Genomic DNA, 21,076 nt, shown 5'->3' on the forward strand with positions numbered 1-21,076 from the left:
TTTATCCTTATTAAAAACCAACTCACAATTAATATTAATATTATTTATTATAATAAAGACCAGTCAAGCAGAGTGAAAAAAATATATCTTAGCTACATTACCTTAAATTCACAAAAATATACACATTTTTCTCTTTCATTTAATATTAAAAAACCACCAAACAACCTAAAAATGAATAAAATAAAGAAAAAACACAAAAGGACACATGCAACAATCCTAAATGAGAGCATCAAAACGGGTAAAGAAACGTACCCCAGTGCAACTGAAACACAGATCATCTTTAGCTTTTCCTTTTTTCCTTTCCCTTCCCCCTGTTATCCCGTTTTTGTTTTTTTTTTCCACAGGGATTCACCTGGAATTTCCCAGCTCCCCCTTCTCATTCTGCCCAAGGGACATTTGGGGTGGCTGGAGGTGACAATTCCCAGGGTTTGAGAGCCTTTGGAAGGTTGGGCACAGGGAGAGGTGTAAGTGCTTTCTGTCTCTGATCCCCAAATCCCAGAATTCCTGGGGAGCCAGAGGGATCCAGCTCTGGGAACTCCTGGATCCTGCTCTGGGAATTCCTGGAGAACCAGAGGGATCCAGCTCCCCTGGTTGTGATCCTGCCTAAAAAAACCCAAATTCCCAGCTTTCCTTCCTCTTCCAAAGCCTGGGCTCCCCAGCATTCCCACAGGAGCCAATTCCAGCATTTCCAGCCTCTGTGGAAATGTGCCCTAAGTGCCTCTCACTGACCCCTTTGGTGCCTTGGGCTTGTCCAGGGATTTGGGCACTGACCTGAAATCGGGGGTGATCCCAACTTGGATTTTGGGTGTCCTGGGGGAACAATTCCCTTCCCAGCCCTCCATCCCTGCTCCTCACAGGGATCTCTAATCTCCCGGGGCTGGATTTTGCAAGAATTGGGACATATGGGCACAACTTTGGGGTTTCTGGGGCTGCAGATGGGGCTGGAGGCTGCGGGCAGCACTCCAGGGATTTGGGATCCCAGAGCAATGCGGGGATTTGGGATTTGTGATAAAAAGCAAAAAATAAAATAAAATAAACCCCAACTCCTGTCTACACCCAGCTGGCAGAGCCCCCTGCCCATCCTCCTGCTGTCCCAAAGCTAGGATTTGGCTGTCCCCAAATCCCGAGGATCTGCCGGATGGCAGGCACAGCTACCCCACACCAAAACAGGCTAGGGGACAGCCCCAAAATTCCACATTTTAGCCCCAGTTTGTGACTAAATTTGCTTTCACCATCACTGCCAAGCCCGAGGCTCCTCAGGAGGGAGGTGGAGGGGACCTGGGGTCCCCGTGCCAGGGGTGTCCCTGTGCCAGGGGTGTCCCCATGCCAGGAGGATTTTGGGTGGCACCTCCAGGGGTGCCAAGGAAAGGGGAATGACCCAGCTCTGGGTGGGGGGAAAAAGAGAAAAATCCAAAGGAATTTCAAAGTGCAAGAAGGAAATTGTGCCGGAGCAGGTTTAGGGACGGGGATCCCAAAGGATGGGGCTCCCCAACAGCTTCCAAAGCTTGTTATAACCTCTGGATAGATAAATCCCATTATATATTTAATATATATTTCTATTTCTGAGCAGCCAGCAGCTCTGTCCTGTTCAGAGATCCAAGCTGGGAGCAGAAAGGGTTTGGTATTATTTTTTTCTCTGTTTTTTTTTTGTTTGTTTGTTTGTTTGTTTTTCTTTTTTAAGACAACCCTTGTGGTGTGAATCTTAGAGAAAAAAACAAATAAAATAAAATAAAAGTTTAAAAAAGGAAATTCAGTGGAGGATTTCGCCGGGGGCGAGCTTTGCCAGCACCATCAGCGCAGCCCCACTGCTGATAACAGGAATAGTGCAAAGCAGGAAGGGCAGTGGGGATGTGCTAAACATGCATGAAGGTCCAAAAATTTGGGATTTGGGGCTCTCCCAAAGGAGTTTCCGTCAGCTGGAGCATTCCCAGGAGCCCTGGATTTACTAGGGATGAGGGAAGGGGCATTGGTGCATTTGGTGTTGGTGTTCCCCTTCCCAGAACTGCTCTGACTGTCCTTCCTTCCTTCCTTCCTTCCTTCCTTCCTTCCTTCCTTCCTTCCTTCCTTCCTTCCTTCCTTCCTTCCTTCCTTCCTTCCTTCCTTCCACCTATCCATCCCAGCTCAGAGGAAGCCGACCCCCAGTGGATATTCCAGGCTGGAGATGGAATCAAGGTCAAAAGGTGGAGAACAATGGAACTTCTGCCATCTCAGGCTCAGGACTGTGGTCACTGTCCCATTCCTTGGAGATCCCTCTTCCCAGGACCAGTGGAAGAATGTGGTTTTGTGGGAATGATTTGTGGTGGGTGGGAAAACGCAGGGACTGCATTTGGGATTCTCCTCCCCACAAAGAATTTCATCTCCAAACTCTGGTCCAGGAATCCTCTCCCAGGTCCAGGAGCTCCTGACCTCGGACAATTCCAGCTGTGGCCCCAGCTGAGATGTTGGCCTTTGGGAATTCCAGGAGGGAAGGACAGCCCCGCCCCTCCGGCAGCTGGCACAGGTGACAACATCCTCCCAGGTGGTGCCACCTCCTTCCCACCTCTGTCCATCCTCATCCATCTGTCCTTCCAGGCTGGATCATCTTCCAGCTGAAGCAAAGCCCAGTGGGAAAAGCAGGGAAACCTCAGCTTGGGAATTCATCTGGATGTCCCCACCTGGGCATGGCCACCACGTCCTCTCTTGGCAGTGCCACATCCGGGGCCACATCCTTGGACACCGCCAGGTGACATCACATCCTTGCCCAGCAGTGCAACATCCAGTGTTGGCTCTTGGGACATTGCCAGGTGCCACCATGTCCCTTCTCCAGCAGTGCACATCCTTGGACACCTCCAGGTGCCACCACATCCTTCCCTGGCAGTGCCACATTGAGTCCTATTCTTGGGCACCTCCAGGTGCCACCATGTCCTTCCCCGAGGCTCTGGGGGGTCTCTGGTACCGTGGGTGCTTCCCACGCTCCTGGCAGGATCCACTGGAGTCCCCTCCAGCACAGGGAGCAGGGGACAGGTGACCCCACTTTCACTCCTGGTGGCACTGGGGTGATGACAGCCGCTGTGGCTCCCGAGGCTCCTCCTGGGCCATTCCTGGAGCTCCGGGCTCTGCTGGTGCTGCGGGGAAGCCGCGGTCCCCGGGAGAGGATTGGCTGCGGGCTCGGGGCCGGCGGGCTCCTAGCCCTTGTCCTGCGCCAGGGGAGCGCCCTTGTCACCCAGGGGCTGTGGGAACAAACGGGGACACGGCTGGATCAGAGGGGACATGGACTGGCAGGATGGGGACTGGGGGAGGAAGGAATTGCAGGGACAGGAATCAGGGCAAGGGGACGGGGACTGAGGGACAGGGGTTGAGGGTCAGGGACTGGAGGAGGAAGGAATTGCATCCTTCCCCAGCTGTTCCCATGCTGTTCCCAGGGCTGTCCCCAGACTATCCCCACACTGTCCCCACCCTGTCCCAGCCTGTCCCCAGCCTCAGCCCATGCCAGCCCCCTACCCACCGTTCCTTTCGGGGCGCTGCCGTCGGGCTGCAGGCTCAGGAAGGGGTTGGGGGCCATGGCCGGCCCCGAGCCCAGCGGGGGGGTGGCCTGGGGGGCCAGCAGGGCCCCGCCGGGGTTCAGCTGCTGCGGGGACAGCGAGGCCAGCAGGGAGCTCCCGCTGGGCGCGGCCGAGGTCAGCAGCGCGCTGGGGCTGGGGTGCAGCGGGGCCGAGGTGGCAGCCAGCAGGGACAGCTGGGACGAGCCCGACATCTGCAGCCGCTGCAGCTCCCGCTTCTGCTGGATCTGCTGCATCATCTGGAACACGAGCGCCTGCTGCTCCTGCGGGAACAGCCGGGACACGGCTCAGAGCAGGGACAGAGCGGGGATAGCGCGGGGACAGAGTGGGGACAGAGCGGGCGGGGATAGAGCAGCGACAGAGCAGGGATAGAGCGGGGACAGAGCAGTGATAGAGCAGGGACAGAGCGGGCACAGAGTGGGGACAGAGCAGGGACAGAGCAGGGACAGAGAGGACACAGTGGAGACAGAGTGCTCTGACACAAATCCTCTACAATTCCAACCCATCAATGCAGCAATTTCAAATCTGTGGAATTCACCATCCCGAAATCCCAAACTGGCTCTGAATTCCTTCCTGAATTCCAGGTGAGCGGGACCCAGGGGAAGCAGGCTCAGAGCTCACCTGCATCCCAAGCAATGCCCTGAAATCCAGGAAAACCTCCCTGAAATCCGGGAAGACCACAGGAATCACTATGGCAACCATCGACCCTCGTGGCAGCTGGAGCTGCCATTGTCCTGTCCCCGTGGGTGACACGGTGACATCAGCTGCCCTCGGAAATTGGCTTTTCCTGGGATATAAAAATAGCCTGACCCAGAAATGCATCCAGAGCAGCGGGCTGGGCTCCTGGGTGGAATGGGCACAGCCCAGCCCTGGTGATAGCGCTGGTGGCACTCCCGTGTCACCCCAGGCAGGGTGGGGACAGCGCCGAGGTCTCTGCAAGGCCAGGGGCTGGGGTTTGCCACCTCAGGGACCTGTTGCCACCTCTCCATCTCCATTCCCGGGACAGGGGGTGCAGGCAGGGAGCCAAGAACCCCAGAGCAGTCAGCTTTTGGGGGCCTTTCAGTGACCCCAAAACCCTGAGCCAGCTGTGGAGCCCCCTGGGCACCTCCAGCTCTCTGTGTGGGTGTGTTCACACACGGCTGAGCTGCCTGGGATTGAAACAATTCAGGTTTTATCTCTCTCTCTAGCCCCCAGCAGGGTCCTTGGCATGTTCTGCCTCTCCTGTTGGCCCAGGAAACCTGGGAGCCCGGGGCCAGCCTGGGATCCAGCAGGATTTGCATCCTGGGATGCATCTCCAGGGGGGAACGGCTCTCCCAGTTTCCCCTTCTCGATTTCCCGGAGCTCCCACCTTCTCACCCCCTCAGGATGTGGCAAACTCAGATTAAACTTCTTTCCTTTGGTATAAAAAGAGCCCAAATCCCACCTCCCCTCCCTGGGAGCTGCCACACCCCTAGCCTGGAGCTTTGATCCTCAGGATTTGGGATGCTTCCTCATCCTAAATTCCCAAACCAGCTCTGAATTCCCTCACCCAGCCCATAGTGGGTTCAGACTCAAAAGGCTCAGAGGATTCAAGGACAGGAGAGAACCTCCAGTTTTAATTTCAGATTTTCCTCTCTGTTCTGAGTTTTTCCCAGCACCACCAGCCTCCCCTCCGTCCCTTACCGGGTTAAGCGGCTGGGAAGTCAGGAGCTGCTGCAGCTGCTGCAGCTGCTGCTCGTGCTGCTGCAGGACGTGCCGCTGCTGCTCCGTCAGGGGGCTCAGGCTCGCCACGCTGCGGGAACACAGAGAGACACAGCAGCTGAAAAGATTTCCTTCCATGCCCAGCAGCATCCCAGGTGCAGGAGTGAGGGAGGATCGTATTTCTGAGAAGCAACATTTGGCAAGAGCTGGGAAACGCCTTGGTTGAGCTCTCCAGCTCTCTGCGGGAACACGTGCAGGTAAATTCACCAGGGATACATGGATAATTCTGCAGCTTGTGAAGGACCAGGGGTCCAATTTAGTGGCTGCTAAAATTCCTGTTGGTCCTCTCCCTATGGACACAATGGCTGGTGAACACTGGGCACTAAGCCAGGCTCCCCAAGCCAGGCTTGGGGACAGCTCTCCAGAGCGGCCAGCGCGGCCAGAACCGCTCCCTCCCTCCCTCCCCGGAGCTGAGCTGGGCTGCAGAGGGCAGCGCCGCCCGTCCTCACCTGCTCAGGCTGGTGGAGAGCTGCAGGGCCGGGGCCGCGCTCGGAGGCGGGGCGGGCTGCGCTCCGTTCAGGCTCCCCAGGATCCCGTTGAGCGGCATCTGCTGGGCTCCGGCCAGACTGCCCAGCAGGCCGTCCACCATGGGCACCGCCGAGAGGCCGTGGCTGCCCCCCGAGGCTCCGGCCAGCCCCCCGCCCGCCGCCCTGGCCAGGCCGTTCACCTGCTGCGCCCCGGGCAGCGGCAGCGAGGCGGGGCTGGGCTGCAGCATGGGCAGGGGCGGGGGGGTGCTGTGGAAGGACAGGGAGGAGCTGCTCCTGCTGGGACAGCCCGAGTGAGGGTCCTGGGGGAGAAACGGACACAGAGCATCGGGCTGGGGCGACTGCCCCGGGGCAGCTCGGGGTGGGAAGGGGGGAGCTCGGGTGGCTCGAGTACGAGGGGTCCCAGAACTCAGAGGGGTCCCAGAGCCCTGCTGGATGTCCAGGATCACCTGGAAGCGCTCTCACCTGGCGCTCCAGCTCTCAGCTACTCTATCTGCTGCATGGAGAACCTGATCTCTGAGCCTGGGCTAGCAGGATTTACCAGCTGGCTACCGAGCCCTGGGGCTGCTGTGCTGCCCCTGCCCGAGGCCCTGCCCGGCCGCCGGTGCCCGCAGGGGCCGCTGTACCTCGGAGGACGTGGAGAGCGAGTTCTCGATGCCGAAGCTATTCTTGCACGGGGGGCTCTTGCTGATGCTCAGGGAGTCACCGCCGCAGACTGGGAGGGGAGAGGGGCAAGGCAGCAGAGTCAGGGCTGGACCCTGAGGTGGCCGTGGGACAGATCCTGCCCACTGTGACCCTTCGGCCACCCCCGGGGCACAGGGACACGTCCCTGGGTGCCCTCAGCTCCGGTGCCCTCAGCCCTGGTGCCCTCACCATTGGCGGGCAGGATGTACTGGGACTGGCTGCCCGGGCCGTTGCTGCTGGTGACTACGGGGAAGGGGACAGACAGCTGGACATTGAGCAGCTGCAGCCGCTCCTTCTTGGCTGTCAGCGTCATGATCTGCTCCTGCAGCCGCTGGTTCTCCTTCTGCAGCGAGTGCAGTGCCTTCAGCATCTCCACAACTGTGGGGGGACGGAGGGAGGGCAGGAACAAATGGAGGAGAGGGAAGGGAGGAAAGAGGAAAGGGGATCACAGAATTCCCAGTCAAACCCCAGAGCGGGAGGGACCGGCCCCACAGCGCTGCACCCCCTCTTCCCCCTGGCACACACTGGGCCTTTGTCGACGCCCTGCTCCGCTGCCCGCGGGCACAACCCCAAAATACCAGCGGCTCCCACCCCGAGAGCCCCGGGAGCTGCCCCGCCGCACTCACTGTTCACCCCGGCCTCGCCGTTGCCCTGCTTCTCCAGGAGTTGCTCGATGTTGGGGGTGGCCTGCGGGACATTGTCCAGCTGCCCGCTGCTGCTGCACGACACGGTCTGGTCGAAGAGGGTCGGCAGGCTGCTGATGGGGGACCTGGGGGGGCCGGGGGCGTCAGGGGGACCCTGCTCCACTACCGGCTCTATCCCGGCTCCATTCCTACTGAATTCCCGCTCCATTCCTGTTCCATTCCCTGCTCCCATGGCTCCTCTGCCTGGCGCTGAGTGGCCGCAGCCCTCCGGGTCCTCCCATCCCATCCCATCCCATCCCATCCCATCCCATCCCATCCCATCCCATCCCGTCCCGTCCCGTCCCGTCCCGTCCCGTCCCGTCCCGTCCCGTCCCATCCCATCCCATCCCACACCCCAAGGAGCGGGGCAGGAGCTGTTTCAGTCCCCCCTAGGCTGTGTCCTGTCCCCGCTGTCCCCAGGGACACTCACATGGAGGACAGGCTCTCCTGCGGGGACGTCCCTCGGCAGCCGAAGCCGCAGTCCTCCAGGTCGGGCTCTGCGCGGGGACAGGGACAGAGGGCCCGGGGTCAGCGGCGCCCGGTGCCCGGTGAGTGCTCGGTGTGTGCCCGGTGTGTGCCCGCTGGGGGGCACCGGGTGGTGCCGAGCGGCACCAGAACCCAGCAGTCCCGGGAAGTACCGAACTGCAGCGAACCGCAGCGAACCGCACCGAGCAGCACCGAGCAGCACCAAGGGTACCAAGCCTCACCGAGCAGCCCTGGGCAGCACCGAGCGGCCCCGGGCAGCACCGCACCGAGCAGCGCCGGCCCCACGCTGTGCAGGGCGGCCCCGCCGGCGCCTCCCCCGGGGAGGAGCCGCTGGCACCGCCTGGCACCTCGGCACGGTCGGGACGGTCACCCCGGCAAGGTCACCCCGGCGCCGCTCTGCGCCCGGCCAGGCGGAGCTCTGCAAAGCCTGGAGCCGGTTTTGCCGGAGCCGCCGGGGGACGGGGCCGCAGGGAGGGAAGGAGGGACAAATCCCGTGCCAGGCCCTGCCCCCGGCCCCCGGCCCCGGCTGGATGCGGTAATCCCAGTGGATCGGCTGTCAGTCTCCAGGGAGTGACAGAATCAGGTTGGAGCAGAGCTTTAATGTCAGCCGGGACTGAGGATCCTTCCCCCAGAGCCGGCCCGGGTTCCTGGAGGTTTCCAAGTGCTCCCTAAGGAGCTTCAAGGGAATCATGGAATGGTTCGGGTTGGAAAAGCCCTCCAAGGTCAGGAGGGCAATCATTAACCCAGCCCAGTCCTATTCCCACTCAGCCTGTTCCCAAGTGCCACATCCACGCAGTTTGGAACACTTCCAGGGACGGGGACTTGTTCCAATGCCTGACCACCCTTCCCATGAGGAAATTTCCCCAATATCCAACCTAAACCTCCCCTGGCCCAGCCTAAGGCCATTCCCTCTCCTTCTGTCCCCATTCCCTGGGAGCAGACCCCAGCCTCCATGGCTGTCTCCTCCTGTCAGGGACTTGTGGTGATCCAGAAGGTCTCTCCTGACCCTCCTTTTCTCCAGGATAAACATTCCCAGCTCCCTCAGCCACTCCTGGCACTTCAAACCCTTCCCTGGCCATGCTCCAGTCCCTCCATGCCCTTTTTGGGAGGATCCCAAAACTGCCCCCAGGATCTGAGCTGTGCCCTCAGCAGTGCCCAGCTCAGCTTTGGCATCCAGAACCTTCCTCCAGAGCCATCCCTGTGCCCCAGGAAATCTGGGATGGGGCTGCTGTGCACATGTGCAGGATATCTGCCATTCCAAGGGTAATCCAGGATAAATCCCATATTTATCTTCCCATCCCTGGAATGCTCACTCCCTTTTTCCCTGGGCCCTGTCAGATGTGGTGGCTCCAACCTCAGCTGCCTCCCTGCTCCTCCTCTACTTTCCCACACATTCCCACGGGCAGGAATCTGGGAAATCTCCTGCAGGGAATGCCGGGATTCCTAACAGGATATCCAGAGCAGGGATTTCCTGCTGCTGCTGTGAATGACCAAACCCAGCTGGGGCTGGGCAGCTCCTCCAGACAGGGCTAGGGGATCCTGGCTCTTTGGGAATGTCCTACTGAGACATTCTTCCAGGCAGGAATAATCCATGTTATATCCATAATTCCTGGATGTTGCCAGAATCTCCCAGTGCAGGATCCTGGAGCAGCTTCCAGTGCTGGAATTGGCTCCAGGAGAGCTGGAGAGGGGTTTGGGACAAGGGAGGGATGGATAGGACATAGGGAATGGGTTTATACTGGAATAGAGCAGGGATAGATGGGGTTTTGGGAAGGAATTCCTCCCGGTGAGGGTGGGGATGGAATTCCCAGAGAAACTGTGGCTGATCCATCCTTGCAAGTGTCCCACGCCAGCTTGGAGCACCCTGGGGTAAAGGGAGGTGTCCCTGCCCATCTTTAACCCAACGCAAACCACGGGCACGCATTCCCCAGGAGCACCCAATTCTCCAGGGACATTCATTGTCCAGGGTCACTCGTTATCCAGGGATATTCATTCTCCTGGAACATCCAATTATCCAGGGATATCCATTCTCCTGGGCCACCCAGTTATCCTGGGACATGCATCATTATCTAGGGACACTCATTATCCAGGGCCACCCAATTCTCCAGGGCCACCTATTGTTCATGGACATTCACTCTCCTGAGACATCCATTTTCCAGAGATATCCATTCTCCAGGGATATCCATTCTCCAGGGTCACCCATCATCATCCAGGGCCACTCATTATCCAGGGACATCCAATTATCCTGGGACAGCCATTATCATCCAGGGACACTCATGATCCAGGGACACCCATTTTCCAGGGACACTTGTTATCCATGGACATTCATTCTCCAGGGACACCCATTTTTCAGGGGGCACCCATGATCCAGGGACACCCATTCTCCAGGGACACGCCCGAGGTGCAGTTGGCAAAGACACCATCCCTGTCCCCCCACGGCAGCCCTGGCTGTCACCTTGAGGGACAGCAGCTGGAAAAGCTGGGAATGCAGCAGCGGCCTCCTGTCCTGTCCTGTCCTGTCCTGTCCTGGTGGGAGAGCCCTCAGGAATGCCAATCCGGACATACCTGGGAGTTCACATACCTGCCCGGCTGCTCTCCGGCTGGCTGAGGAGGGGGTTCAGGGACAGCCCGGACGTCAGCGGGCTCCCAAAAATGTGCGAGGAAGGAAGGCTGAAGGTGGAACCCGCCAGGGAAAACACCTGCACGGGAAGCAGGAAAATATCCTCGTTATTGCAGCTCTTCCCAGCTCCCATGTTAAAAATATCTGCTGGAAGTCTGGTGAGAGGCTTGGCACATTCTGAGAGCTGGCTGGGAGCCAGGAGCCCTGGGAATGGTGTGGATCCAATTGCTCTTCCCAGTGGAAGTGTTCCCAATCCTGAGTGTTCCCTGTCCCAATTGTTCCCATTCCCAAGTGTTCCCTGTCCTGAGCATTCCCATTCCCAACTGTCCCCATTCCCGATTATTCCCAATCCCAAATTTACCAATCCTGAGTGTTCCCATTCCCGACTGTCCCCAATCCTGACTGTTCCCAATCCTGACTGTCACCATTCCCGCGTGCCCCCAGTCCCGAGCCCCTGCCCGTCCCAGGCCTCACCTGTGTGGTGGATCCGGCGGAGGAGGAGGCGGGGATGGAGCTGGCGAAGGGCGACCGGCTGAGCTGGGGCAGGGCGGCGCCGCCCTGGTGCGGGAGCAGCCCCGAGGGCAGCGGCGTGCTGCACACCGCCCGCAGCGCCGCGCCCAGCGGGATCGGGTCCTTGTTGCTTGTGTAGATCCCTGCAGGACACAGATTCCAGTTTATCCTGCTAATCCCCAGGGAGAGATCCATTCTGATCCCGCCTCTTCCCAGGGAGAGGTTCCTTTTGATACGGCCTCTCCCAAGGGAGAGGAGATTCCTCAACTTTTGGGAAGCTGATCCAAGGGAGGTTCCAGGGTGAAGGAAGAGGATGTGGATTTTTATAGATTCAGGAGACAGAACCCTGTGCAGGCAGGTCTGGACATGGCTAAACGCACTGGAAAATTCTGGAAAAGGTGGGAAAAGGGATCTGAGCACACCTGAATCCCTCAAGGGGGGACCCACCTGAGCCCAGCAGTGGCGACTCCATGCTGAGGCTGGGCAGACTCCCGGGGTGGCTGAAGCTCCGGGAAGAATTCCCAATGCTAGAGCTGACGAGGGATCCCCCGGAGAAGGGAGAGGAGGAGGTGGAGGTGGACCCAGCCAGCTGGGCCCCCAAAACCTCTTTGCCTTTGCCCGCCTTGGGCCTGCCAGGGCCATGCTTGTTCTTCTTGCTGCCCTTGTGCTTCTTCTCCTTGAGCACCTCTCCCTCCTCGGAGCCCAGCGACGGCATCCGCTTGTGGCCGCTCCCAGCGGCGCCAGCCGTGCCACCCGTGCCACCCGCGGGGCCACCAAGGGTGCTGGAGGCTTTGTAGTCCACGGGTGAGGCGTCGCGGGCTCGGGGCTGGCCCACGGCTGAGGTGGAGAAGCGCATGATAGAGCCGAAGCCGGAGAAGATGACCTTCTGCTCGAAGACGTCGGCCTTGGGGCCCTCAGAGAGTGGCGAGCAATGCGAGGAGGAGCTGGAGCTGGTGGCCTTGCGGAACTTCTCATCCTCCTGCTCCAGCTTGGGGAAGGGCGCGAAGTCCTGGGAGCCGGGCAGGCTGCAGGAGGAGCCTGGGGACACATGGGGTCAGCCCGAGGGGCTGGGGAGGGGTCCTGGTGCTTCATTGCTCTCCTCCCTTCTCCCTCATCCCTCTGGTTTTCTCCTTCATCCCTTGCCTCCCTGTACTTCATCACTCTCTTCTTCTTCCTCCTCCACCCCTCTCCTTTTCTCCATCCCTCCCCTCTTCCTCCCTCCCCTCTCTCCTTTCTTCTCCTTCCTCTCCCTCCTCCTTCCTCTCTTCCTCCATCCCCCTCCTTCCTCCTTCCTCCCTCTCCCTCTCCCTCTCCCTCTCCCTCTCCCTCTCCCTCTCCCTCTCCCTCTCCCTCCTCCTCCTCCTGCCCCTCACCGGCCGTCTGGAAGGTTCCTCCAGCTGGGGCAGATCCAAAGCCTGCGGAGCTTTTCCCACTTCCCATCTTCTTGCCCTTGTGGCTGCTGCCGTGGCTCGAGGATTTCCTGCCCTTGGCCTCTGCCCTGGCCGCCTCTGAGCTCTCCTTGGTGGCCTCGTGGTGGCTGCTGGAGCCCTGGGAGGGGACAGACACTGGGGTGACCCCAGGGACCAGAGCTGGCTGCAGCCGGGGCTCCTTTTTTCCCTATTTCCCTGATTTTCCCATTTTCCCCAAATTTCCTGATTTCCACAATTTCCCCCCTCTGAAGTGGGAATTGCCCCCTCTGCCCACCCAGGGCTACTCAGCTCGGGTCGCTCCTGGCACAAAAGGGACTTTGGGACATCTCCTGCTGCTCAGTGGCACCGAGAATTCCATCCCAGGGATTGGGCTCATCCCAGGAAACCACAGGGGATTAAAGGGGGAAGGGAGCGGAGTCTCCAGCTCCAAAAACCTCCGGATTTTGGAAACCTCCCAGTTCCATTGGGGATTTCAGATTCCTGCCTCAGGTGTGCTGCTCCCACCACTCCCATCCCACCTGGGGGATTTCCTTGGGAATGGGGTGGGATCAGAGATTCCCTGGGGGAATTTCCTCATCCTTGGCATGGGACAGGAGATGCCCTGGGATCCCTGCAGCCATCCCAAAGCTCTGGCTGGGAATATTCCCAGGGGTTGGAGCAACACCAGATGTTCCCAAATTCCAGCTGAGCTGCAGGAGCCAGGGGAGACAGGAGGGTGAAGAACCTGGGCAGATGCCAGGAAATCCAGAATTTTGGGATGAGAGGGAGAATTATGGGAATTCAGCCGGGGGGAAAGAGGCATGAACCCAAACCCAGATCCCTCAAATCCCAATTCCCTTCAAATCCAGACCCAAGGACTCCAAAGTCACCCATTTTAGGTAACATTACAACCAAAATTAAAAATATTCCTGTAATTATGGGTTAGCCCAAAATGTGGGACCTTCCTGACATCCCTGACGCTGACCGAGCCCTCTTTGGGATGAATCCTGGGATCCAAGTCCATCCCTGGAGTTAACCCCTCGACAGCTGCAGGCGCCAGATGTGCCCGGAATTTGAAGGGATGAGAACAGGGGAATTCTGGGGAGAGAGAATTGGGATTTTCTCCTGCCAGCCCCAGATGCGGGAATTAAACCGTCCTGGATTTATGGGCTCAGCAGGAGAAATTGTCCTGATTTTTCCTCAGGAAGGGAAGGGGAGAGGGGCCTGGGGGTGGGAATGGCCTGGTGAGAATGCCCTTTTCCCAGTTTTCGGGGTGGAATTTCCTGCCCCTTTTCCCTGTTTTTATTGGGTGGATTTTCCTGCCCTTTTCCCAGTTTTCTAGGTGGACTTTCCTGTCCCTTTTCCCTGGGTTTTTGGGTGCCTTTTCCTGGCCTTCCCTATTTTCTGGGTGGATTTCCTGCTCCTTTCCCCGATTTTTTGGCTGGATTTTCTGGGTGGATTTTCCTGCCCCTTTTCCCAGTTTCCTGGGGGATTTTCCCCAGTACCTTCTCAACAGCCATGGCCACAGGTGCTGGGGGGAGGCTGTTGGGGGAATCCGGCCGCTTTTTGTGCTTCTGCTTCGGCCTCTCCTTGTCCTTGCGGCTCTGGAAAAAAAAACCAGGAACTTCTGGAATGCCGGAATTCCCAACACTGGGAAGGGCAGTGACAGATCCCATAAAGAAATTTTAATAAATCCCCATTCCAGCAGTTTTCCAGCACCTGATCCCATAAACAAATCCTGTCAATTTAGGGGATTTGGGGAGTTTTGGGGATTTTCTCACCTTTTTTGGCCGCTCGTGGTGGGACAGGTGCTTTTCCTGGGCTGGGGATGCTGAGCGGCTCCTCCTGCCCGGGAGAAAGGAGCTGGTCCCAGAATGGCGCGAGGTCTTCTGGGGGAAAACAGGAGGAAAATGGGGAAAAAGGGGGGGGAAAACAGGAAAAAAACCCGAGGGAAAGGGTAAAGGAAAGAGGGGAAAGGGGAAAAAAATAGAGGGAAAAGGGGGAAAATGAGGAAAAAGGGAAAAAAAGGGGGAAGAGGAAGAAAGAGGGAAAAGGAGAAAGGAAAGATGGAAAATTGGAAAAAAGAGAAAAAAGAGAAAAAAGAGGGGGAAAGGGGAAAGAAAAGAAGGAAAGGGGAAAAAAAGAAGGAAAAGGGGGAAGAAGATGAAAAAGGATGAAAAAAGATTGAAAAGGAGAAGAGAGAAAAGGGCAAGAAAAATAAATTAATTTTTTTTTAATAAATAAAAGTTCCCCAAATAAATAAAATTCCCTAAATAAATCAAACCCACCAAATAAAATAAAAAATCCTGAAATACATGAAAATTTCCAAAATAAATAAAAAATGTCCTCAAGAAATGAAATTCCCAAAACAAATGAAATTCCCTGAATAAATAAAAGTTCTCCAGATAACTGGGAACTTCCAGAATCCCTGGAATTCCTGGATCTCACCATTTTGTTGAAGTGGTATTTGCAGTAGCCGCAGTATTTGACATTGTCGACCTCCAGCACCTCCTCCTCGCACAGGAGCCCGGCCATCTGTGCACTGATCCCAGGAAAAACAGGGAAAATCCAGGACAATCAGAGGGAAAACAGGGAAAAAATGGGAAAATTGGTAGGAAAACAGGGGAAACTCGAGAAAATCAGCAGGAAAATGGAGGGAAAAAAAAGAAAAATCAGCAGGGGAAAAAAAAAAAAAGGAAAATCCATCAGATTCCACAGGTTCCAATGGAATTCCTGAACTTTGGGAACTTCCTGGAAAAACCTAGAAAAATCTCCTGGGTGAGGAGGAAGAAGGGGCAATTCCAGTCCTAAATAACCCCATGGGGGGCATCAACCCCAAACTCCACAACCCTGAGGGAACGACCCCCCCGAGCCAGGGCAGAGAAGGAGCAGCTGGGGGCACATTCCAGAGGGAATTCCCGGGGATCTCACCAGGTGACATGGAAGGCCTGGCGGCAGCCGTGACGGTTGCAGGCCATGCAGGCCCCCGAGGCCGCCTTGCTCTCCCGCCCTTGCTCCTCGCAGATGTAGCAGGTCTGGAAAGGGGGAAAAAAAAGGGGAAAAAACCACATTTTCCAAGAGGAAAAGCCTCCAGGGATTCCCAAATGTCATGGAATGTGTTGGGTCGGGAAGGGTTTTGAAGCTTGGTGAGTTCCAGTCTTTCCCACCTTCCACTCCTGTCAACGAATTTCTGGGGCATAGAGGAAATTTTGAGGGATTTCTATGAAAATTCCAGGATACTCCCCGGTGGGATACACAAAACTTCTCCTTTTTCCCCAAAATCCCAACCGTCCCATCGGAATCAACATGGAATTCCATGGATTCCTTTGGTTCCAGTTGTTCCACCATGAAATTCCTCAAATTCCCATTTTCTCCCCCAAAACCCATCCAAATATGGAGGATCCAACACAGAATTCCATAGATTCAGTTGGCTCAAGTCGTCCCACCAAGAAATTCCTGAAATTCCCATTTTCTCCCCAAAAATACGGAGGATCCAACAGCGAATTCCATGGATCCAACTGGTTCCCATCGTTCCACAAAGAAATTCCTCAAATTCCATCAATTTGGGGAAGATAGATGGGGAAGACCAAAAATTTCTTAGCAAAGCCAGGGATTTCCTTGGTTTTTAATGGAATCTGAGCAGCTGTGGGGTCAGGATAATCCGGGAAGGAACCGTGGGGAGACGGGATGATCCCAAAATCCCAAAATCCCAGATTTTACCTTGTTGAAGCGGTCGTGGGGGACGTACTGGAGCACGATGGGCTCCATGGTGAGCACGTTGGCAAACTGCACCTCGGGGATGTATAGGGCACACACCACGTGGGCCCAGCCTGGAAAAGGAAGGGAAAATGGGAATTCAGTCCGAGAACCCCCCCCAAAAAAAATTCCATGCCAGAAAAATATTCTGCCTCCAAAAACCCCCATGTCAATCAAACTACACGTCAAAAACATCTCTGTTGCAAAAAATATCCTCCATCCTAAAAAAAGTTCCATGCCAAAATAGCCTCTATTTTGGCATGGAACCCAAAAATTCTTCACCCCCCAAGAAAATTTCAATCCTTAAAAGCTTCTGTGCCTAAAAAACCTCCATCCCAAAAATTCCCGTCCCAAAAAACCTCTGTCTCCATAAAAAACTCCATCTCAAAAATTCCATCCCCAAAAACCTGCAGGAAAATCCCGCATGGAAAATCCTCTGGGATGGGGCCTGGATCCCACCATGATCCCAGAGATGGGAAATTCCTGTGGGATCAACCCCAAAATCCCACAATTTTGGCCTCATTTTGACTCTAATCCAAGCTCAGGCAGGGAAAAAACCACCTCCTTTGGTGGAGGCTCCAAAAAGGGAATTTTGTGGGCAAAAGGGGGAGGGTGGATTTTGGGATTTTCCAGGTGGGAATTCCATGGCTCACCCCCATTGTCCGTGCGCTTCAGGGCTCCATCCTTGTGGGGACACAGCTCGCACCTCTGGAAGGGAGAAAAACCACCAAAATTCACCCGATTTCATTGATAAAATTCAAATTTCATCAGCTGTAATTGATAAAATTTAAATTTAATAAATAAAATTTGTCAGATTTCAGCTATAAAATTCAGATTCCATCAGGTTTAATTAGGTTTAATTGATGACAAAGAAATTTCATCAATAAAATTCAAATTTCATGGATAAAATTGAAATTTAATCAAATTCAATTGATAAAATTGAAAATTCATCAATAAAATTGACATTTAATCCCAAAAATGCAAATTTCATCAATAAAATTCAAATTAAATAAAATTTAATCTATAAAATTCAAAATAAATCTATAAAATTAAAATTGAATAAAAATTAATCAATAAAATTCAAATTTCATCCATTTAATTCCAAGTTTAGGACCAGAAAATCCCTATTTTTGCCTCAAAAAGGAGCTGCTGCAGAAAAGGACTGTGGGAATGAGGACTGAGGCGGTTATGGGGAACAAAAACCTCAAAAAAAGCCCTAAAAATTTGATTTAAATGTCTAGGGCAAAGTTTTGCTTTTGGGGCTTTTTTAGGGCCAGCTTTAGGGGCTGTGGTTGAGGAGCAAAACCGAAAGCAGCAACTCAGAGTAAAAAAGAAATTGAGTTTTTATCTCTCTCTGCTCCTTCCTTCCGCCTCTCATGAGGTTTTTTCCCTCCGGTTTTCGGGAGAAGTTTTGGTTGTATGGTCGTGGTTGAGTTTGGTGTCACCCCAAATCCAGGCTGAGAGGTGTGGGGTTGTTTTTGGGGTGCCCCAAAATCTGGTGTAGGAAAATCTCTCCTGTGATTTCTTTTTGGGGGTTTTTGAATTTTTAAAAAGGCCCCACACCCAAAAATCTTGGAGAACTCCATCCATTATTTTTCCCTACTCACCACTCGGGCGGCTCTTTCCTGGGATTCACATTTCCGGCAGAACCAGGGGCCGGTGGGAACCTGGACAATTCCATAACAAGCTGGGGAAAAGGCAAAAAAACCCAAATTAAACAATTTTAAATCCATTCATTTCTAATTTCTTGGGGGTTTAAAAATGTTTGGAGCAGGCTTGAAATAAACAGGAGGAAAATCAGGGAGAAAAACTAGCTCAGCACCAAGAAATCTTGAGAAAAAAAAAAGCAAAATAAACAAAATAAAATAAAAATGTAAAATATTGAGGAAACCATGAGTGGTAAATGGAGGCCCCTAAAAAGGATTAAGAGCATTTATAAATTGTATTTTTTGCTCATTTTTGACCTTTTTTTCCCCTAGTTTTGGGGATTTTCTCCTCTTTGGGACACAACTTTTCATTAAAAATTCAGGATATTCACGGAACTATGTGATGGAAAACAAGAGCTCTATAAAGAAGTTAACGCCATTAATAATTTTTATTTTCAGCTCATATTCTGCCTTTTCCCCTTGTTTTTCCCTGTTTTCCCCTGGCAGCCCCTACTGGCTCCAGCTGAGCTAGTTCTTGGCTCTCAGCCTGGGCTAAAGATGGACCCGGGGCTTCCCGGGAATTTCACTCTCCCTGTTTACTTCCCACTTCTCTTCCCAGTTTTACCCCATTTTCCCCTGATTTCCCCATTTTCCCCTGCTTTTTCCCTGTTTTTTACCATTTATCCCTGTTTTTTCCTCTTTTTTCTCACTGTTTATTTCCTGTTTCCTTCCCTGTTTTTCTCTGAGTCCCCAGGGTTCCTTTTTGGGGTTTGAGTTATTTGGGGAATAAAAACCTCCCCAAAGCCACAGGGGCTGGGCTGGGCTCCAAAAGGGGAATCACCACATCCTGCAGGGCCCCCAAAAACCCCAAATAAACTCCTTGAACTTCCCACAGGCACAGACTGAGACTCAAACCAGGCTCAGAGACTTTTCCTGACCCTCTGGAGCTGGTCCTGCACTTCTGAAACTCTTCTTGAAAATCTGAAACTTTTCTTGAAAATCTGAAACTCTTCTTGATGATCTGAAACTGTTTTTGAAAATCTGATACTGTTCCTGACCCTTAAAAGCTGTTATTGAATATTTGGAACTCAACCCGACACTCTGGAACTGCTCCTGACCCCTAAAAACTGTTCCTGACCCCCTGAAGTTCCTCCTGTGCTTCTGGAACTCTTCTTGAAAATCTGAAACTCTTCCTGATGCTCTGGCGCTGTTCTTGAAAATCTGAACCTGTTCCTGCCCCTCTGGATCTGGTTTGGAAAATCCAAAACTCTTCCTAAGACTCTGGAACAGCTCTTGCCTCTCTCAAACTGTTCCTGACCCTCTGAAGCTGTTCTGGACACAGGATCACAGACAGGGCCGGACGCAGGGACAGGGACAGGGCTGGACACGGGGACGGAGCCGGACCCAGGGACAGAACCAGAACCGAGCACAGGGAATGGACGAGAGCGAGCAGAAGGAGCTGGAGATGCACCGGGACAGGAATGGGATAAAAACAACCACCGGGACAGGAATGGGATAAAAACAACAACCGGGACAGGGATGGGCAAACAACAACCGGGATATTGATGGGAAAAAACAACAACTGGGAAATTGATGGGATAAAACGACAACTGGGAAATTGACAGGCGAAAACAACAACCGGGACAACAGGACAACAACAACCAGGACAGGAACGGGATAACATCAGCCGGGAAAACAGCGCGGCCCGAGCAGCCCGGAACCCTGGGCGCATTCCAAACAAACAGAGCAGGGATCGCCACTCCTCCGCTGCCTCGAATACCGATTTTAATCCGGATTTGTTTTGTTCACCGAGCCGAGGACAAACTTTCCGGGCCCGCTACCGAGCGCTGGGGGCGGGCTCGGAGTCATTTAAAATGCAAATCGCCCGTGTCGCCGGGAGCAGCGGGCGGAGGAGGCGGAGGAGGAGGAGGAGGGAGGCTGCCTTCCTCCCTCCCTACCCTCGCAGGAGGCAGCTCCGGGCCCCGCCGCCCCCTCCGGTTCTTCCCCGCGCCCCCCAGCACCCTCGGGCCGGGCTGGGGGCGGCTGCGCCTCTTCCCCTCCTTCCCCTCCCCACTAAACCGGGGGGGCAGCGGAGAAATCCCCCCGCTCGCCACCCCCGGGGGGGCTCCGCTGCTGCCCCAACTCCTCCCCGGCCGTGTCCCCGCCGTGTCCCCCCCTACGCGGCCGCGCCACCTCGGCGGCGACACTGTTATTTGGAACAATAGCGCTAAAACAAAGCGCGCCCCCCCCCGCCGCCGCCGCCGCCGCCCCCATTCTCACCCCGCCCCGTCCCCGGGGGGTTTCGAGGGGCTCGGGGAGGGGCTCGGGGGGGCCGTGCCCGGCTCACCTTGGTGCACGGCCACATTGCAGCCGTGGCCGTCGCAGTAGACGAGCGGGTTCTCCGCCCAGCCGCGCTCGTCGGAACACACACAGCAGCCTCCCACCATCTCCTTCATACTTCCAGGAGGGTTTCCTGCCCCCCCGCCTCCCTCTGCGCGCTCCTCCTCCTCCTCCTCCTCCTCCTCCGTGCTGCCCCCTCCCCGCCTCTCCCGGGGGGACCGCCGGGGGGGACAGCGGGGACAGCGAGAAGCCGCAAGAGCGGGCGGGGCGAGGCGCTGACGAAGGGACCGGGGGACAGCGCGGGGACAGCGGGGGGTGGCGGATGTGGCCCCGCACCACGCAGGTCCCCCCCTCCCTTTCTGCCTGTCCCCCTCTTTCTGCTCGTTCCCCTCCCGTTTATTCCCGTCCCCCCCGTTTATCCCGGTCCCCCCTCTTGTCCCCGTCCCCCCCGGTTCGTCCCCATCGCCCCCAGTTTGTCCCAGTCCCCCCCAGTTTGCCCCCGTGTCCCCGTCCCCCCCCCCCCCCCCCGGTACAATCATGGCGGCGCCGCCCGCACTCTCCGGTAAAATTTGCGGTTCACGGATCTCGGCGCGGCCGGGCGGGCGGGTTTGCGCGCGGGTGATATTTTGGAATTTTTTGGGATTTTTTGAACCATTCCCCAACGCTTTGGGATGAGGATTTTGGGGTATTTTGCCCCTCCAGCCTCCTGTGCCCGGCTGGCATCACACTGAGGATGCGTTCCGGATGGAGCGCTCCGCAGGGATGAGCCGGCAGAGCTCCGTAAATCCCATTATCCCGAAATTCCCGGATCCCGGGTCCGCCAGCGCCACCGGCTGTCCTGGCCCGAGACTCCTCTAGAAAAGGGATTTAACCCCTTTGCGCCTTGGGAAGAAGAAAAATGTTCCTTCCCCCCTTGGAGGTTTGTGAGAGGCAGGAGGGGCGGTGGGAATCAGCGGGAAAGCAGGGAAATTATCCTGGAATATCGGGAATATTTATTTATGGGATTGTGTGAGCAGGGAATGAGTGAAGATAAAGGATCTTGAAATACTGAGAATATTCATTTAGGGGATAGCACCTGTACGAAAGGAGTAGAGAGAAATTATCCTGAAATATTGGGAATATTTATTTAGGGAATTACACATGCTGGAAATGAGTGAAAAGATCCTAAATATTTGGAA

At 55.4% G+C, this 21,076-nt stretch overlaps 1 protein-coding gene across 2 annotated transcripts; it reads right to left on the minus strand.

Moving 5' to 3' along the window:
- Positions 1 to 28: 28 nt before the first annotated feature.
- MLLT6 (MLLT6, PHD finger containing) lies at positions 29 to 20,038 on the minus strand. Of its 2 annotated transcripts, none has more exons than XM_074557510.1 (20): positions 19,906 to 20,038; positions 17,520 to 17,599; positions 16,566 to 16,620; positions 15,877 to 15,986; positions 15,088 to 15,191; positions 14,605 to 14,698; positions 13,938 to 14,042; positions 13,662 to 13,760; positions 12,121 to 12,295; positions 11,195 to 11,785; positions 10,712 to 10,890; positions 10,199 to 10,316; positions 7,562 to 7,628; positions 7,075 to 7,217; positions 6,638 to 6,826; positions 6,391 to 6,479; positions 5,729 to 6,066; positions 5,202 to 5,310; positions 3,485 to 3,802; positions 29 to 3,209 (listed from the first exon to the last, which is right to left on the minus strand). In XM_074557510.1, exons 1-20 carry the CDS (start codon positions 20,012 to 20,014, stop codon positions 3,165 to 3,167), a joined length of 3,117 nt encoding a protein of 1,038 aa, XP_074413611.1. In that variant the 5' UTR covers positions 20,015 to 20,038; the 3' UTR covers positions 29 to 3,164. The 2 variants fall into 2 exon arrangements, with proteins under 2 accessions (XP_074413611.1, XP_074413610.1); XM_074557509.1 differs by having other exon boundaries at positions 13,938 to 14,045.
- Positions 20,039 to 21,076: the final 1,038 nt, after the last annotated feature.

This window comes from Zonotrichia albicollis, chromosome 23 (genome assembly GCF_047830755.1).
Source record: "Zonotrichia albicollis isolate bZonAlb1 chromosome 23, bZonAlb1.hap1, whole genome shotgun sequence".
Classification (NCBI taxonomy): Eukaryota; Metazoa; Chordata; class Aves; order Passeriformes; family Passerellidae; genus Zonotrichia; species Zonotrichia albicollis.

Bases quoted from the DNA above. Each gene is read 5' to 3' on its own strand.
- MLLT6 (XM_074557509.1), bottom strand. From the start codon at position 20,014: ATGAAGGAGATGGTGGGAGGCTGCTGTGTGTGTTCCGACGAGCGCGGC. The intron at 15,192-15,876 runs GTAAAATCTGGG...CCCCCTTTCCAG, and splicing joins CCCACGACCGCTTCAACAAG to ACCTGCTACATCTGCGAGGA. The intron at 10,891-11,194 runs GTGGGTCCCCCC...TGTGTCCTGCAG, and splicing joins GTCGCCACTGCTGGGCTCAG to GGATCTACACAAGCAACAAG.